At 44.5% G+C, this 19,308-nt stretch overlaps 2 protein-coding genes and 1 long non-coding RNA gene across 6 annotated transcripts in view; all 3 read left to right on the forward strand.

Moving 5' to 3' along the window:
• The window catches only part of tbc1d23 (TBC1 domain family, member 23), a 58,291-nt gene extending 49,158 nt beyond the window's left edge, over positions 1–9,133 (forward strand). For all 4 annotated transcript variants that reach the window (XM_029695322.1, XM_029695323.1, XM_029695324.1 and 1 more), the window contains 3 exons: positions 1,362–1,497; positions 3,810–4,004; positions 8,453–9,133. In XM_029695322.1, coding sequence (XP_029551182.1) covers positions 1,362–1,497; positions 3,810–4,004; positions 8,453–8,537 — 416 coding nt within the window. In that variant the 3' untranslated portion in view covers positions 8,538–9,133. The remainder of the gene's footprint in view (positions 1–1,361; positions 1,498–3,809; positions 4,005–8,452) is intronic.
• On the forward strand, positions 1,517–2,045 carry LOC115151413 (uncharacterized). Its single transcript, XR_003867285.1, has 2 exons — positions 1,517–1,857; positions 1,894–2,045. It is a non-coding gene; the product is annotated as an uncharacterized LOC115151413 (long non-coding RNA).
• LOC115151412 (uncharacterized) lies at positions 8,983–9,826 on the forward strand. The gene is made up of 3 exons (XM_029695326.1): positions 8,983–9,028; positions 9,099–9,526; positions 9,623–9,826. Exons 1-3 carry the CDS (start codon positions 8,983–8,985, stop codon positions 9,806–9,808), a joined length of 660 nt encoding a protein of 219 aa, XP_029551186.1. The 3' UTR covers positions 9,809–9,826.
• The last annotated feature ends 9,482 nt before the right edge of the window (positions 9,827–19,308 follow it).

Genomic DNA, 19,308 nt, shown 5'->3' on the forward strand with positions numbered 1-19,308 from the left:
TGTATTCCTCTCTGTCTCGCTGTCTATTCCAGTTTGATCTCTATGGCTGTATCCCTCTCTGTCTCGCTGTCTATTCCAGTTTGATCTCTATGGCTGTATTCCTCTCTGTCTCGCTGTCTGTTCCAGTTTGATCTCTATGGCTGTAACCCTCTCTGTCTATTCCAGTTTGATCTCTATGGCTGTATCCCTCTCTGTCTCGCTGTCTGTTCCAGTTTGATCTCTATGGCTGTATCCCTCTCTGTCTATTCCAGTTTGATCTCTATGGCTGTATCCCTCTCTGTCTCGCTGTCTATTCCAGTTTGATCTCTATGGCTGTATTCCTCTCTGTCTCGCTGTCTATTCCAGTTTGATCTCTATGGCTGTATTCCTCTCTGTCTCGCTGTCTATTCCAGTTTGATCTCTATGGCTGTATTCCTCTCTGTCTCGCTGTCTGTTCCAGTTTGATCTCTATGGCTGTAACCCTCTCTGTCTATTCCAGTTTGATCTCTATGGCTGTATCCCTCTCTGTCTCGCTGTCTGTTCCAGTTTGATCTCTATGGTTGTAACCCTCTCTGTCTGTTCCAGTTTGATCTCTATGGCTGTATCCCTCTCTGTCTATTCCAGTTTGATCTCTATGGCTGTATCCCTCGCTGTCTATTCCAGTTTGATCTCTATGGCTGTATCCCTCTCTGTCTCGCTGTCTATTCCAGTTTGATCTCTATGGCTGTATTCCTCTCTGTCTCGCTGTCTATTCCAGTTTGATCTCTATGGCTGTATCCCTCTCTGTCTCGCTGTCTATTCCAGTTTGATCTCTATGGCTGTATCCCTCTCTGTCTCGCTGTCTATTCCAGTTTGATCTCTATGGCTGTATTCCTCTCTGTCTCGCTGTCTATTCCAGTTTGATCTCTATGGCTGTATCCCTCTCTGTCTCGCTGTCTATTCCAGTTTGATCTCTATGGCTGTATTCCTCTCTGTCTCGCTGTCTATTCCAGTTTGATCTCTATGGCTGTATTCCTCTCTGTCTCACTGTCTGTTCCAGTTTGATCTCTATGGCTGTAACCCTCTCTGTCTATTCCAGTTTGATCTCTATGGCTGTATCCCTCTCTGTCTCGCTGTCTGTTCCAGTTTGATCTCTATGGCTGTAACCCTCTCTGTCTGTTCCAGTTTGATCTCTATGGCTGTATCCCTCTCTGTCTATTCCAGTTTGATCTCTATGGCTGTATCCCTCGCTGTCTATTCCAGTTTGATCTCTATGGCTGTATTCCTCTCTGTCTCGCTGTCTATTCCAGTTTGATCTCTATGGCTGTATTCCTCTCTGTCTCGCTGTCTATTCCAGTTTGATCTCTATGGCTGTATCCCTCTCTGTCTCGCTGTCTGTTCAGATGAGATTGACAGCTCGTCCATGTCGGATGATGACAGGAAGGAGATCGTAAACATCCAGACGTGGATCAACAAACCAGACGTGAAGCACCATGTTCCCTGTAATGAGGTCAAGGAAACCGGACACATGTTCCCCAGGTGAGTTTCCTGTTACAATAGACACATGTTCCCCAGGTGAGTTTCCTGTTACAATAGACGCATGTTCCCCAGGTGAGTTTCCTGTTACAATAGACACATGTTCCCCAGGTGAGTTTCCTGTTACAATAGACACATGTTCCCCAGGTGAGTTTCCTGTTACAATAGACGCATGTTCCCCAGGTGAGTTTCCTGTTACAATAGACACATGTTCCCCAGGTGAGTTTCCTGTTACAATAGACACATGTTCCCCAGGTGAGTTTCCTGTTACAATAGACACATGTTCCCCAGGTGAGTTTCCTGTTACAATAGACACATGTTCCCCAGGTGAGTTTCCTGTTACAATAGACACATGTTCCCCAGGTGAGTTTCCTGTTACAATAGACACATGTTCCCCAGGTGAGTTTCCTGTTAACTGTAAAGGTCATTGTGACAACTGCTGATGTAAAAAAGGCTTAGTAAAAAAATCATTAGATTGATTGATTGTAAGGCCATCAACAGTGCTGAGTAGTCAGAGAGACAGGGTCAGGAGACGGCCCTCTACATAGAGAGAGAGAGAGAGAGAGAGAGAGAGACAGGGTCAGGAGATGGCCCTCTACATAGAGAGAGAGACAGGGTCAGGAGATGGCCCTCTACATAGAGAGAGAGACAGGGACAGGAGATGGCCCTCTACATAGAGAGAGAGAGAGAGACAGGGTCAGGAGATGGCCTTCTACATAGAGAGAGAGAGAGAGACCGGGTCAGGAGATGGCCCTCTACATAGAGAGAGAGACAGGGTCAGGAGATGGCCCTCTACATAGAGAGAGAGAGACAGGGACAGGAGATGGCCCTCTACATAGAGAGAGAGACAGGGACAGGAGATGGCCCTCTACATAGAGAGACAGGAGACGGCCCTCTACATAGAGAGAGAGACAGGGACAGGAGATGGCCCTCTACATAGAGAGAGAGAGAGACAGGGACAGGAGATGGCCCTCTACATAGAGAGACAGGAGACGGCCCTCTACATAGAGAGAGAGACAGGGACAGGAGATGGCCCTCTACATAGAGAGAGAGAGAGACAGGGACAGGAGATGGCCCTCTACATAGAGAGAGAGAGAGACAGGGACAGGAGATGGCCCTCTACATAGAGAGAGAGACAGGGTCAGGAGATGGCCCTCTACATAGAGAGAGAGACAGGGTCAGGAGATGGCCCTCTACATAGAGAGAGAGAGAGACAGGGTCAGGAGATGGCCCTCTACATAGAGAGAGAGAGACAAGGTCAGGAGATGGCCCTCTACATAGAGAGAGACAAGGTCAGGAGATGGCCCTCTACATAGAGAGAGAGACAGGAGATGTCCCTCTACATAGAGAGAGAGAGAGAGACAAGGTCAGGAGATGTCCCTCTACATAGAGAGAGAGAGAGAGAGACAAGGTCAGGAGATGTTCCTCTACATAGAGAGACAGGAGACGGCCCTCTACATAGAGAGAGAGACAGGGTCAGGAGATGGCCCTCTACATAGAGAGAGAGACGGCAGTTTGATGACGCCATGACCAGGTTCTTGTCTGTGTGTTTTAGTATTTGATTCAAGGAAAATTATCCCTGATCATTTTATGATTATCTACATGAATTAGACGAACTGTTTCTAATGTGACGCGGTTCCTGTTTCTAATGTGACGCGGTTCCTGTTTCTAATGTGACGCGGTTCCTGTTTCTAATGTGACGCGGTTCCTGTTTCTAATGTGACGCGGTTCCTGTTGTGACACGGTTCCTGTTTCTAATGTGACGCGGTTCCTGTTGTGACGCGGTTCCTGTTTCTAATGTGACGCGGTTCCTGTTGTGACGCGGTTCCTGTTGTGACGCGGTTCCTGTTGTGACGCGGTTCCTGTTGTGACGCGGTTCCTGTTTCTAATGTGACGCGGTTCCTGTTTCTAATGTGACGCGGTTCCTGTTTCTAATGTGACGCGGTTCCTGTTTCTAATGTGACGCGGTTCCTGTTGTGACGCGGTTCCTGTTTCTAATGTGACGCGGTTCCTGTTTCTAATGTGACGCGGTTCCTGTTGTGACACGGTTCCTGTTTCTAATGTGACGCGGTTCCTGTTGTGACGCGGTTCCTGTTGTGACGCGGTTCCTGTTGTGACGCGGTTCCTGTTTCTAATGTGACGCGGTTCCTGTTTCTAATTTAACGCGGTTCCTGTTTCTAATGTGACGCGGTTCCTGTTGTGACGTGGTTCCTGTTTCTAATGTGACGCGGTTCCTGTTTCTAATGTGACGCGGTTCCTGTTTCTAATGTGACGCGGTTCCTGTTTCTAATGTGACGTTGTTCCTGTTTCTCCAGTCACCTGTTGATCACAGCGACCCACATGTACTGTCTGAGGGAGATCGCGTCCAGGAAGGGTTTTGCCTACATCCAGTCCAGACAGGCCCTCAACAGCGTGGTCAAGATCACCTCCAAGAAAAAACACCCAGAACTCATCACCTTCAAGTTCGGCAACAGCAACACTGCTGGAATAGAGATCTCTGCTGTGGAGAGGTACTGACTGACTGACTGTATGGGTACTGGCTGTCTCTGTTTACTAGACTACACTGACTGACTGTATGGGTACTGGCTGTCTCTGACTAGACTACGCTAACTGACTGTATAGGTACTGGCTGTCTCTCTGACTAGACTACACTAACTGACTGTATGGGTACTGGCTGTCTCTCTGACTACACTAACTGACTGTATGGGTACTTGCTGTCTCTCTGACTGGACTAACTGGCTGTATGGGTACTGGCTGTCTCTCTGACTACACTAACTGGCTGTATCGGTACTGGCTGTCTCTGTTTACTAGACTACACTAACTGACTGTATGGGTACTGGCTGTCTCTGTTTACTAGACTACACTAACTGGCTGTATGGGTACTGGATGTCTCTCTGACTAGACTACACTAACTGCCTGTATGGGTACTGGCTGTCTCTCTGACTAGACTACACTAACTGCCTGTATGGGTACTGGCTGTCTCTCTGACTACACTAACTGGCTGTATGGGTACTGGCTGTCTCTGTTTACTAGACTACACTAACTGACTGTATGGGTACTGGCTGTCTCTCTGACTAGACTACACTAACTGACTGTATGGGTACTGGCTGTCTCTCTGACTACACTAACTGGCTGTATGGGTACTGGCTGTCTCTCTGACTAGACTACACTAACTGGCTGTATGGGTACTGGCTGTCTCTGTTTACTAGACTACACTAACTGACTGTATGGGTACTGGCTATCTCTCTGACTAGACTACGCTAACTGACTGTATGGGTACTGGCTGTCTCTCTGACTAGACTACGCTAACTGGCTGTATGGGTACTGGCTGTCTCTCTGACTAGACTAACTGACTGTATGGGTACTGGCTGTCTCTCTGACTAGACTAACTGACTGTATGGGTACTGGCTGTCTCTGACTAGACTACACTAACTGGCTGTATGGGTACTGGCTGTGTCTCTCACTAGACTAACTGACTGTATGGGTACTGGCTGTCTCTCTGACTAGACTACACTAACTGACTGTATGGGTACTGGCTGTCTCTCTGACTAGACTAACTTACTGTATGGGTACTGGCTGTCTCTGTTTACTAGACTACACTAACTGGCTGTATGGGTACTGGCTGTCTCTGTTTACTAGACTACACTAACTGACTGTATGGGTACTGGCTGTCTCTCTGACTAGACTACACTAACTGGCTGTATGGGTACTGGCTGTCTCTCTGACTAGACTACACTAACTGACTGTATGGGTACTGGCTGTCTCTCTGACTAGACTAACTGGCTGTATGGGTACTAGCTGTCTCTCTGACTAGACTACACTAACTGGCTGTATGGGTACTGGCTGTCTCTCTGACTAGACTACACTAACTGACTGTATGGGTACTGGCTGTCTCTCTGACTAGACTACACTAACTGACTGTATGGGTACTGGCTGTCTCTCTGACTACACTAACTGGCTGTATGGGTACTGGCTGTCTCTCTGACTAGACTACACTAACTGGCTGTATGGGTACTAGCTGTCTCTGTTTACTAGACTACACTAACTGGCTGTATGGGTACTGGCTGTCTCTGTTTACTAGACTACGCTAACTGGCTGTATGGGTACTGGCTGTCTCTGTTTACTAGACTACGCTAACTGGCTGTATGGGTACTGGCTGTCTCTCTGACTAGACTAACTGACTGTATGGGTACTGGCTGTCTCTCTGACTAGACTAACTGACTGTATGGGTACTGGCTGTCTCTCTGACTAGACTAACTGGCTGTATGGGTACTGGCTGTCTCTCTGACTACACTAACTGGCTGTATGGGTACTGGCTGTCTTTCTGACTAGACTACACTGACTGTATGGGTACTGGCTGTCTCTCTGTTTACTAGACTACACTAACTGACTGTATGGGTACTGGCTGTCTCTGTCTACTAGACTACACTAACTGACTGTATGGCTACTGGCTGTCTCTGTTTACTAGACTACACTAACTGACTGTATGGGTACTGGCTGTCTCTCTGGCAAGACTACACTAACTGGCTGTATGAGTACTGACTGTCTCTCTGACTACACTTACTGGCTATATGGGTACTGGCTGTCTCTCTGACTACACTAACTGACTGTATGGGTACTGGCTGTCTCTGACTAGACTATACTAACTGGCTGTATGGTTACTGTCTGTCTCTGACTAGACTACACTAACCGGCTGTATGGGTACTGGCTGTCTCTCTGACTACACTAGCCGACTGTATGGGTACTGGCTGTCTCTCTGACTACGCTAACTGACTGTATGGGTACTGGCTGTCTCTGACTACACTAACTGACTGTATGGGTACTGGCTGTCTCTGTTTACTAGACTACACTAACTGGCTGTATGGGTACTGGCTGTCTCTGTTTACTAGACTACACTAACTGACTGTATGGGTACTGGCTGTCTCTCTGACTAGATTACGCTAACTGACTGTATGGGTACTGGCTGTCTCTCTGACTACACTAACTGACTGTATGGGTACTGGCTGTCTCTCTGACTAGACTACACTAACTGGCTGTATGGGTACTGGCTGTCTCTGTTTACTAGACTACACTAACTGACTGTATGGGTACTGGCTGTCTCTCTGACTAGTCTACACTAACTGGCTGTATGGGTACTGGCTGTCTCTGTTTACTAGACTACACTAACTGGCTGTGTGGGTACTGGCTGTCTCTCTGACTAGACTACACTAACTGGCTGTATGGTTACTGTCTGTCTCTGACTAGACTACACTAACTAACTGTATGGGTACTGGCTGTCTCTGTTTACTAGACTACGCTAACTGACTGTATGGGTACTGGCTGTCTCTGACTAGACTACACTAACCGGCTGTATGGGTACTGGCTGTCTCTCTGACTACACTAGCCGACTGTATGGGTACTGGCTGTCTCTCTGACTACACTAACTGACTGTATGGGTACTGGCTGTGTCTCTGACTAGACTACCTGACTGTATGGGTACTGGCTGTCTCTCTGTTTACTAGACTACACTAACTGACTGTATGGGTACTGGCTGTCTCTGTCTACTAGACTACACTAACTGGCTGTATGGTTACTGTCTGTCTCTCTGACTAGACTACACTAACTAACTGTATGGGTACTGGCTGTCTCTCTGTTTACTAGACTACACTAACTGGCTGTATGGGTACTGGCTGTCTCTGTCTACTAGACTACGCTAACTGACTGTATGGGTACTGGCTGTCTCTCTGACTACACTAGCCGACTGTATGGGTACTGGCTGTCTCTCTGACTACACTAACTGACTGTATGGGTACTGGCTGTCTCTGTTTACTAGACTACACTAACTGACTGTATGGGTACTGGCTGTCTCTCTGACTAGATTACGCTAACTGACTGTATGGGTACTGGCTGTCTCTCTGACTACACTAACTGACTGTATGGGTACTGGCTGTCTCTGTTTACTAGACTACACTAACTGACTGTATGGGTACTGGCTGTCTCTGTTTACTAGACTACACTAACTGACTGTATGGGTACTTGCTGTCTCTCTGACTAGACTACACTAACTGACTGTATGGGTACTGGCTGTCTCTCTGACTAGACTACACTAACTGACTGTATGGGTACTGGCTGTCTCTCTGACTAGACTACACTAACTGACTGTATGGGTACTGGCTGTCTCTGTTTACTAGACTACACTAACTGACTGTATGGGTACTTGCTGTCTCTCTGACTAGACTACACTAACTGACTGTATGGGTACTGGCTGTCTCTGACTAGATTACGCTAACTGACTGTATGGGTACTGGCTGTCTCTCTGACTACACTAACTGACTGTATGGGTACTGGCTGTCTCTCTGACTAGACTACACTAACTGGCTGTATGGGTACTGGCTGTCTCTGTTTACTAGACTACACTAACTGGCTGTATGGGTACTGGCTGTCTCTGTTTACTATACTACACTAACTGACTGTATGGGTACTGGCTGTCTCTCTGACTAGACTAACTGGCTGTATGGGTACTGGCTGTCTCTGTTTACTAGACTACACTAACTGACTGTATGGGTACTGGCTGTCTCTGTTTACTAGACTACACTAACTGACTGTATGGGTACTGGCTGTCTCTCTGACTAGACTACACTAACTGACTGTATGGGTACTGGCTGTCTCTCTGACTAGACTAACTGACTGTATGGGTACTGGCTGTCTCTCTGACTAGACTATACTAACTGACTGTATGGGTACTGGCTGTCTCTGACTACACTTACTTGCTGTATGGGTACTGGCTGTCTCTCTGACTAGACTACATAATAATTAAACTAATATGTGCACCTAAACACTAACTTTACTATATCCTTACTGGTTCTTCTCTTCTATTAGTATAACAGTCTCTGTGCTGTCAGTCTCTGTGCTGTCAGTCTCTGTGCTGTCAGTCTGACCGTCTCTGCGCTGACAGTCCCTCTCCTCTCTCTTTCTGCAGGTATCTGATCCCCAACGCGGGTGATGCCACCAAGGCCATTAAACAGCAGATCATGAAGGTTCTGGATGCCCTGGAGAGTTCCTAGCGACAGACAGGGATACGAGAGCCCCCCCCCCCCCCCCCCCCAGCTGGCCGGGAGGGGAGCCGCCTGTCAGCTGAGGGCAGGGGGGCTCTCTCTCTCCCTTTCTCCCTGTCCTCCTCCTCTCCCCAGCCAGGCGAGGACCAGGACAGATCCTGTGTTGACTGACTGTTAACCCCTTCCTGTCTGTTGGGCGGAGGGTGTCGTCTCTCTCTCCCTCCCTGGTTGCTGAGGACCTGAGAGAATGATTGACTGACTGGTTGAGTCCCAAACGGCACTCTATTCAATATATAGTCCTATCGGGCTTGGTCAAAAGTAGCGCACTGTATAGGGAATAAGGCTCTGGTCTAAAGTAGTGCACTATATAGGGAATAGGGTCCCATCTGGGACGCATCCTGAGACTGATGCTCCCTATTTTACCACCCTGTTCTCCTCATCTTGACTGACATACATGGGTTACACCATCCATTATCCTGGTCTCCTCATCCATTATCCTGGTCTCTTCATCCATTATCCTGGTCTACTCATCCTGACTGACATAGATGGGTTACACCATCCATTATCCTGGTCTCCTCATCCATTATCCTGGTCTCCTCATCCTGTCTGACACCATCCATTATCCTGGTCTCCTCATCCTGTCTGACACCATCCATTATCCTGGTCTCCTCATCCATTATCCTGGTCTACTCATCCTGACTGACATGGATGGGTTACACATCCATTATCCTGGTCTCCTCATCCATTATCCTGGTCTCCTCATCCTGTCTGACACCATCCATTATCCTGGTCTCCTCATCCTGTCTGACACCATCCATTATCCTGGTCTCCTCATCCTGTCTGACACCATCCATTATCCTGGTCTCCTCATCCTGTCTGACACCATCCATTATCCTGGTCTCCTCATCCATTATCCTGGTCTCCTCATCCTGTCTGACGCCATCCATTATCCTGGTCTCCTCATCCTGTCTGACGCCATCCATTATCCTGGTCTCCTCATCCTGACTGACATACATGGGTTACACCATCCATTATCCTGGTCTCCTCATCCATTATCCTGTCTACTCATCCTGACTAACATGGATGGGTTACACATCCATTATCCTGGTCTCCTCATCCTGTCTGACACCATCCATTATCCTGGTCTCCTCATCCATTATCCTGGTCTCCTCATCCATTATCGTGGTCTCCTCATCCTGTCTGACGTACAGTGCATTCGGAGATTATTCAGACCCCTTGACTTTTTCCACATTTTTGAGAATTACTCTAAAATTGATTAGTTTTTCCCCTCGTCAATCTGCTCATAATACCCCATAATAACAAAGCAAAAACAGGTTTTTAGAAATGTTAGGCACATTTATAAAAAAATATAAAAAACTGAAATCACATTTACATAAGTATTCAGACCCTTTACTCAGTACTTTGTTGAAGCACCTTTGGCAGTGATTACAGCCTCCAGTCTTCTTGGGTATGACGCTACAAGCTTGGCACCCCTGTATTTGGGGAGTTTCTCCCATTCTTCTCTACAGATCCTCTCAAGCTCTGTCAGGTTGGATGTGGTGCGTCGCTGCAAAGCTATTTTCATGTCTCTCCAGAGATGTTTGATCAGGTTCAAGTCTGGGCTCTGGCTGGGCCACTCAAGGACATTCAGAGACTTGTCCCAAAGCCACTCCTGCGTTGTTTTGGCTGTGTGCTTAGGGTCGTTGTCCTGTTGGAAGGTGAACCTTCGCCCCAGTCTGAGGTCCTGAGCTCTCAGGAGCAGGTTTTCATCAAGGATCTCTCTGTACATTGCTCCGTTCATCTTTGCCTCGATCCTGACTAGTCTCCCAGTCCCTGCCGCTGAAAAACATACCCACAGCATGATGCTGCCACCACCATGCTTCACCATAGGGATGGTTCCAGGTTTATTTCAGACGTGACGCTTGGCATTCAGGTCAAAGAGTTCAATTTTGGTTTCATCAGACCAGAGAATCTTGTTTCTCATGGTCAGAGTCTTTTGGGCTCCTCCGATTGCTCAGTTTGGCCGGGCGGCCAGCTGTAGGTAAAGTCTCGGTGGTTCCAAACTTCTTCCATTTCAGAATGATGGAGGCCACTGTGTTCTTGGGGACCTACAATGCTCCAGAAATATTTTGGTACCCTTCCCCAGATCTGTGCCACAACACAATCCTGTCTCAGAGCTCTACGGACAATTCCTTCGACCTCATGGCTTGGTTTTTGCTCTGACATGCACTGTCAACTGTGGGACCTTTATATAGACAGGTGTGTGCCTTTCCAAATCATGTCCAATCAATTTCATTTACCACAGGTGGACTCCAATCAAGTTGTAGAAACATCTCAAGGATGATCAATGGAAACAGGATGCACCTGAGCTCAGTTTTGAGTCTCATAGCAAAGAGTCTGACTACTTATGTAAATAAGTTATTTCTGTGTGTTATTTTGAATACATTTGCAACAATTCTAAAAACCTGTTTTAGTTTTGTCATTCTGGGGTATTGTGTGCAGATTGACGAGGAAGAAAATGTATTTAATAAAACATTTAGAAGAAGGCTTAACGTAACAAAATGTAGAGAAAGTCAAGGGGTGTGAATTATTTCCGAGTGCTCTGTATCTGGGTTATGTTGGATTCATTTTTATTTGTTTTGAAAAGATACATGATTTGCTTTTTGGAGTGTTTGAGTCTTTTACTTTCGGTTTTGTACACCAGCTTCAAACAGCTGAACATATAATATTTTTGGTTATGGAAAATATATATTTCACAGCTGTTTAGATGGTACAATGATTCTCTGCACAATTACTGCTTGTTTTGTCACAAAACTGAAATTAGGCAAACTATTAGTGTTTTAGGAACCAGGAAATGGCGCAGCAATTTCTGAGTTATTGTACCTTTTTTAAATTAGACTGTTGGTCTTTCAATGGCGAAATACACAAGGCAATATAATGAGCGGTTTACTGGCTGTGGAGACGGCTCCATCCAAGTCAGACAGCACAAGCCATTTCAGTGTTGTTTATATATAACACATATATACTATATTGTTGTTCAGAGTAAGAGCCCTCAAGTCTTAAATGAGCCCATTCATTGGCCAGGGACCAGTGGCATTTAGTCAAATGATGTCATTCATTAACCCTTAATTTAAGCAATGATCATTCAACTTTTTTTTTCATTTATTTTTTTAAACAAAGTCATATACTGCAATCACAAATGTACATCCTCTATATATGACAGAGTGGACACTATACATACAGGTACAGTCACCAACACTATATATAACTGTCCTCTAGATACCTGTCCACTAGTTACACTATATATATACAAAAGTATGTGGACATTCTTCTAATTAGTGGATTCGCCTATTTCAGCCACACCCGGTGGTGACCGGTGTATAAAATAGAGCACACAGCCATGCAATCTCCATAGACAAACATTGGCAGTAGAATGGCCTTAACTGAGGAGCTCAGTGACTTTCAACGTGGCACCGTCATAGTATGCCACCTTTCCATCAAGTAGTGTGTAAAAAATAGTCTGTCCTTGGTTGCAACACTCACTACCGAGTTCCAAACTGCCTCTGGAAGCAACGCCAGCACAAGAATAGTTAGTCGGGAGCTTCATGAAATGGGTTTTCCATGGCAGAGCAGCTGCACACAAGCCTAAGATCACCATGCGCAATGCCAAGCATTGGCTGGAGTGGTGTAAAGCTCGCCGCCATTGGACTCTGGAGCAGTGGAAACACGTTCTCTGGAGTGATGAATCACGCTTCACCATCTGGCAGTCCAACGGACTAATATGGGTTTGGTGGATGCCAGGAGAACGCTACCTGCCCCAATGCATAGTGCCAACTGTAAAGTTTGGTGGAGGAGGAATATTGGTCTGGGGCTGTTTTTCATGGTTCGGGCCCCTTAGTTCCAGTGAAGGAAAATTGTAACGCTACAGCATACAATGACATTCTAGACGATGCTGTTCTTCCAACTTTGTAGCAACAGTTTGGGGAAGGCCCTTTCCTGTTTCAGCATGACAATATCCCCGTGCACAAAGCAAGGTCCATATAGAAATGGTTTGTCGAGATTGGTGTGGAAGAACTTGACTGGCCTGCACAGAGCCTTGACCTCAACCCCTTCGGGATGAATTGGAACACCAACTGCGAGCCAGGCCTTATCACCCAACATCTGTGCCCGACCTCACTAATACTCTTGTGGCTGAATGGAAGCAAGTCCCTACAACAATGTTCCAACATCTAGTGGAAAGCCTTCCCAGAAGAGTGGAGGCTGTTATAGCAGTAAAGGGGGGACTAACTCCATATTAATGCCCATGACTTTGGAATGGGATGTTCAACGAGCAGGTGTCCACATACTATTGGCCATGTCGTGTATCTACCTGGCAGTCTGGTAGCCCCTTTTTACTGAATGATCTTCTCTGATGTCATCTGACAACTGTTTGTAGATACTTTGTCTTTGAGAAAGTTGTATTTTTTCAGCACACAGCCTTAAATAGTAAATAGGATGTTTATCAATATTTAATGTATACTGAACAAAAATATTATTGCAACAATTTCAACGATTTTACTGAGTTACAGTTCATATAAGGAAATCAGTAAATTTAAATAAATAAATTGGGCCCTAATCTATGGATTTCACATGACTGGGCAGGGGCGTTGGCATGGGTGGTCCTGGGAGGGCCCAGCCAATTAGAATGAGTTTTTCCCCACTCAAGGGTATTATTACAGACATAAATACTCCTCAGTTTCATCAGCTGTTTGGGTGGCTGGTCTCAGACGATCCCGCAGGTGAAGAGGCCGGATGTGGAGATCCTGGGCTGGCGTGGTTACACGTGCTCTGCGGTTGTTGGACATACTGCCAAATTCTCTAAAATGACGTTGGAGACGGCTTATGGTAGAGAAATTAACATTAAATTATCTGGCAACAGCTCTGGTGGACATTCCTGCAGTCAGCATGCCAATTGCACGCTCCCTCAACTTGAGACATCTGAGGCATTGTGTTGTGACGCAACTGCACATTTTATAGTGGCCTTTTATTGTCCCCAGCACAAGGTGCACCTGTGTAATGATCATGCTGTTTTATCAGCTTCTTGCCACACCTATCAGGTGGATGGATTATCTTGGCAAAGGAGAAATGCTCACTAACAGGCATGTCAACAAATTTGTGCACAAAATTTTAGAGAAATTTGTGCGTATGGAACATTTCTGGGATCTTTTATTTCAGCTCATTAAACATGTGACCAACACTTTACATGTTGTGTTTATATTTGTGTTCAGTATATAAACGTACTCCTCCATATCAATGGGTTCCTGGTCACAGATTAAACCTAATCTGGAATAAAAGCATATTTCAGTTTAGATTCTCCATTGAAATAGATTCTCCATTGTGAGTGATTTGTAGTTCTGGACTAGGCTTTATTTATGTCTGAACCTGCCCATGTTATATCCAGAAGGTTAGGACAGAGTGATGTTTAACCTGTTGAAAGATTTATTAATCTGTTTCAGACCAGCCTCCACTAAGGCTCTCCTTTTTCTTTTATAAATGTTTTACAGTTTAGTAAAGTGTTTCTGAAAGACACTGTCTGTCCTCTGCTTTAATGTTCATCCTGTCCAACACTAGACTCATCTCTTGTGTAAGGGAAGCTATATAATATGCATTAGTGAGGGGGTGGATTCACTAGGAACCAAAAGAAGCAAACGTCACAAAACGGTGAGGGATCTACCTGAATTGTTGAATAAGAAACTTGTTTTTGTTGCAAAAATGTTTTCCATTGCAAAACGTTTTGCTACGGTGTGTACGAATGAATACACCCCTGGTTTGGTCCATAATTCTGGCAGGTTTTCTGAGATGGGATATTTTCATGATTTGAATTTTCAGGATCATTAACATCAGTAACATTAAAATTTGAAACTGAACTAACACTGGATAAGTGGTCATTCTTCATTTAGCTTTACTCCATACATCGTTTTTATCTTCTGCTAAATGTAGTGGTGTTTATAATAAAACTGCATCCCGAATGACACTCTGTTACCATTTATAATGCACTACTTTTGAACAGGGACCATACATGATCATATAATCCTCAAATGTTATCATATAATCCTCATACGTTATGGGTGAAGCAGGTAGGTTAAGGTTGGATGCTACAGGAAGGTTGCAGCAAAGATTTTCAATTGGCCTTTACCAAAATAGTCTTGCTTTTTAAAAATCCTTGTACATTTTTTTCTGTTAATTAATTGCACCTTACTACAGGTATACTGTTGTTTTGTTTTTTTGTAACCATTTGTTTTAATAAATTTGTAAAATGAAGTGAACTTCAACTGTGATTTTCATTGCCAAATATTATAATCTAGATTACACAATCAGTTACTGTTCTCACAAATGTTGGGGGGAGGAATAAAAACACGAACTGTATATAAATCTATAATATGTATTTTAAAGCCTGGTGCCTAGACTAGGGAACTACAACTCCCAAGAACCCACGGTGACCCTGAGAACACGTCCATGGTGGATTTCAAATTAAAATATGACTGAAACCCTTTACAGCTAGTTATAATGATATAATTACTTGTAAATGAAACAAAATGTTTTACATTGCAGCAGCTAGCCCGAACGTCCGGTAGATGGCGTGATTTTCATTGCGTCCAACTGGAATGTATGGAGCCAGCTATACACTCGTGTACCGGCTCGAACATAAATATCCTCCATTCAAAGGAAAGTTGTACAACTGAAATGTGTCTTCCGCATTTAACCCAACCCCTCTGAATCAGAGAGGTGCAGGGGGCTGCATTAATCGACATCCACAGCGCCCAGGGAGCAGCGGGTTAACTGCCTTGTTCAGGGGCAGAACGATACATCTTCACCTTGTCAGCTCGGGGATTCGATCTTGCAACCTTTCAGTTACTGGCCCAACTCTCTAACCACTAGACTACCTGCCGCCCCAAGCTGCAAGGACGACGATGACTTCCTCCTTAACTAGGTTTAATGCCGCTAAAAAGTACTGTTAATAAAACAAACCTTTCCACCACTACGCTAGAGTGGCTAATGCTACTTCCTGATGTTGCACACGGCGTTCACACGGGGGCAAAAACACACTGCTGCAACCTGATTGTCTGAACAGTATATTTTTATTGACCTATTCATGTCCATAAGGGACTTTCTATAGATTTTTAAGGTTCGTATGAATGTCCTGCTTAATATAATGTTTCTGTCATCACAAATCAACTGCATTATACTTCAAGTGCACTTCAAACGGCACCCGAGTGGCGCGGCTATACACCTGGGGTTCGATCCCAGGCTGTGTCACAACCGTCCGGGAGTCCCATAGGGCAGCGCACAATTGGTCCTCCGGGTTAGAGGAGGTTTTGGCCGGTGGGGTTTTACTTGGCTCATCGTGCTTTAGGGACTCCTTGTGGCTGCCAGGCACTTGCAGGCTGACTTCGGTCATCAGTTGAACGGGTCAGTTGAATCAGTCCTCCAACACATTGGTGCAGCTGGCTTCGGGGTTAAGAGAGCGGGTCATGTTTTGGAGGAAATATGACTCGACCTTCGCCTTTCCCAAACCCGTTGGGGGAGATGCAGCGATGAGACAAGATCGTAATCACGAAATTGGGGAGAAAAAGGGGGTAAAAAAAATAATAACTTCAACCCGTAAAAGGGCTCTTCGGCTAGCTTTTGCTACAGCCTATATCAATGAGCGTTAGCATTCTAGCTAACAACTGTTGCTACAGCCTATATCAATGAGCGTTAGCATTCTAGCTAACAACTGTTGCTACAGCCTATATCAATGAGCGTTAGCATTCTAGCTAACAACTGTTGCTACAGCCTATATCAATGAGCGTTAGCATTCTAGCTAACAACTGTTGCTACAGCCTATATCAATGAGCGTTAGCATTCTAGCTAACAACTGTTGCGTCCAAAATAGTTATTTTGCAAAGATTACAACCAAATATAATCTTAGTGGCTGTTCAAGCAAGAATCAAAACATTGTTAACGAAACCAAAAAAAGTTATTTTGATATATTGCATCCAATAGAGTGCGTTCGGAAAGTATTTTTACATTTTGTTACGTTACAGCCTTATTCTAAAATAGATTAAATTGGTTTTTTTCCTTCATCAGTCTACACACAACACCCAATGATGACAAAGCAAAACAGGTTTTTAGAAACTTTAGCAAATTTATACAAATGTCTTATTTCAGTTGTTTATTTTTTATAAATTCGCCTAAATTTCTGAAACCTGTTTTTGCTTTGGAGTATTGTGTGTAGATTGATGAGGAGAAAAAACAAATTAATCAATTTTAGGATAAGGCCGTAACGTAACAAAATGTAAAAGGTCAAGGGGTCTGAATACTTTCTGAATGGCCTGTATGGCGGATACAACCATCCCAGCTCTGAAGATTTTGCTGCGAATTATTAGATCACTTGTTTCGGTAGTGTTCATATGTAGCTTGTTTTTGGTCGCAGGTTCAGGAATGGCTGAAGAATTGCAACATTTATCTAGAGCTAACTCTGCAGATAGCACTACTGGGTGATCTGAAAAGTCATAGTCAATCGATCAATAATATAATACTTTTAGCAACAAGATAACTAATGTAAAATATACTGTGCCCGTAAAATGTATGTAGGTTCAGAACTTTAGTGAAACAGCACAGTTAAAAAATATATGGCAAATAGAAACTGGATGGTCTTCAGAAATAGATGGGAGAGGTTGAGGAACGACGACTAAAAACAAACAAAATAAAACTGTTGTAAAATACATTGTGTCTGTAAAATGTATATGGTATATAAGCTGGAAGTAGAAGCCTAAGTGTTGTTATCTGTAAGTTTACTTCAATTAGGGTAGGGGTGGTAGGGTTAGGGGGAAGATAATAAAGTAAAATATATTTTAAAGAGAAGTATGTATGTATACATTATTATATATTTACAAAAAATATATGGGGGATTGGAAATGATGCAGACAATTACATTGATGGAAGCTACAATCTATCTGCAATATTAAAGCTGATCTACCCACTAAAAAAAAAATATATATATTATATTTAGTTTATATGTAATAAAAACGTAAATCTAGCCTATATTGAATGGGAGCAGATGATGGTGGCTTTCTTCTGTGTCGTGTACTGGAAAAGGGGCTATAAACTACGGGCACCAGTGAGGATTTCCTACACTGGACAACATGTTACATCTGTTGCCAAAAATGTTTCATGTCATTTCATGTGTTGTGTCATAAAACATGACTTTTCTGTCCTTGCGTTTATGGCAGTGCCAGTTGTCATTCAAATCAAATCAAATTGTATTAGTCACATGCACCGAATACAGGTGAATACAGTGAAATGCTTACTTACCAACAGTGGAGTTTTAAAAAAATACAGATAAGAATAAGAGATACAAGTAACAAGTAATTAAAGAGCAGCAGTAAAAATAACAATATATACAGGGGGGTGCCGGTACAGAGTCAATGTGCGGGGGCACCGGTTAGTTTAGGTAATATGTACATGTAGGTAGAGTTATTAAAGTGACTTCCACATAGAGTGGAAGTGGTGTGGGGGGGCAATGCAAAAGTCTGGGTAGCCATTTGACTAGATGTTCAGGAGTCTTATGGCTTGGGGGGTAGAAGCTGTTTATAAGCCTCTTGGACCTAGACTTGGAGCTCCGGTACTGCTTGCCGTATGGTAGCAGAGAGAACAGTCTATGACTAGGGTGGCTGGAGTCTTTGACAATTTTTATGGCCTTCCTCTGACACCGCCTGGTATAGAGGTCCTGGATGGCAGGAAGCTTGACTCCAGTGATGTACTAGCCTGTCCGCACTACCCTCTGTAGAGCCTTGTGTTGGCTAATCCAAGTTCATCATTTTAAAAGGCTAATTGATCATTAGAAAACCCTTTTGCAATTATGTTAGCACAGCTGAAAACTGTTTTCCTGATTAAAGAAGCAATAAAACTGGCCTTCTTTAGACTAGTTGAATATCTGGAGCATCAGCATTTGTTGGTTCGATTACAGGCTCAAAATGGCCAGAAACAAAGACCTTTCTTCTGAAACTCGTCAGTCTATTCTTGTTCTGAGAAATGAAGGCTATTCCATGTGAGAAATTGCCTAGAAACTGAAGATCTTGTACAACGTCGTGTACTACTCCCTTCACAGAACAGCGCAAACTGGCTCTAACCAGAATAGAAAGAGGAGTGGGAGGCCCCGGTGCACAACTGAGCAAGAGGACAAGTACATTAGAGTGTCTAGTTTGAGAAACAGACGCCTCACAAGTCCTCAACTGGAAGCTTCATTAAATAGTACCCGCAAAACACCAGTCTCAACGTCAACAGTGAAGATGCGACTCCTGGATGCTGGGCTTCCAGGCAGAGCTCCTCAAGTCCAGTGTCTGTGTTCTTTTGCCCATCTTAATCTTTTCTTTTTATTGGCCAGTCTGAGATATGGCTTTTTCTTTGCAACTCTGCCTAGAAGGCCAGCATCCTGGAGTCGCCTCTTCACCGTTGACGTTGAGACTGGGGTTTTGCGGGTGCTATTGAATGGCTAATCATTTTTTATTAAGGGAGGCCAACTGCTTGCTGGCTTCAATCAATCAAATGCTACGGCGACATGTTATAGTCTTTTGGTTCAGACAGCATCAGATACATGGGCTACACACTACTGAAACAGGGGTGACTTTTCCCTCGCTCTGAGGATTTCTCCAGTGAGATTCAGCCACTTGTGAATTTAGCAGCAGCAGCAGCAGCAGCAGTAGTAGTAGTAGCAGCAGTAGTGGTAGTAGTAGCAGCAGTAGCAGTTGTAGTAGTA

Source organism: Salmo trutta, chromosome 17 (assembly GCF_901001165.1).
Source record: "Salmo trutta chromosome 17, fSalTru1.1, whole genome shotgun sequence".
Lineage (NCBI taxonomy): Eukaryota > Metazoa > Chordata > Actinopteri > Salmoniformes > Salmonidae > Salmo > Salmo trutta.

Bases quoted from the DNA above. Each gene is read 5' to 3' on its own strand.
- LOC115151412 (XM_029695326.1), top strand. From the start codon at position 8,983: ATGGGTTACACCATCCATTATCCTGGTCTCCTCATCCATTATCCTG. The intron at 9,029-9,098 runs GTCTCTTCATCC...TCCATTATCCTG, and splicing joins TCTCCTCATCCATTATCCTG to GTCTCCTCATCCATTATCCT. The intron at 9,527-9,622 runs ATCCTGACTGAC...GATGGGTTACAC, and splicing joins TCCATTATCCTGGTCTCCTC to ATCCATTATCCTGGTCTCCT.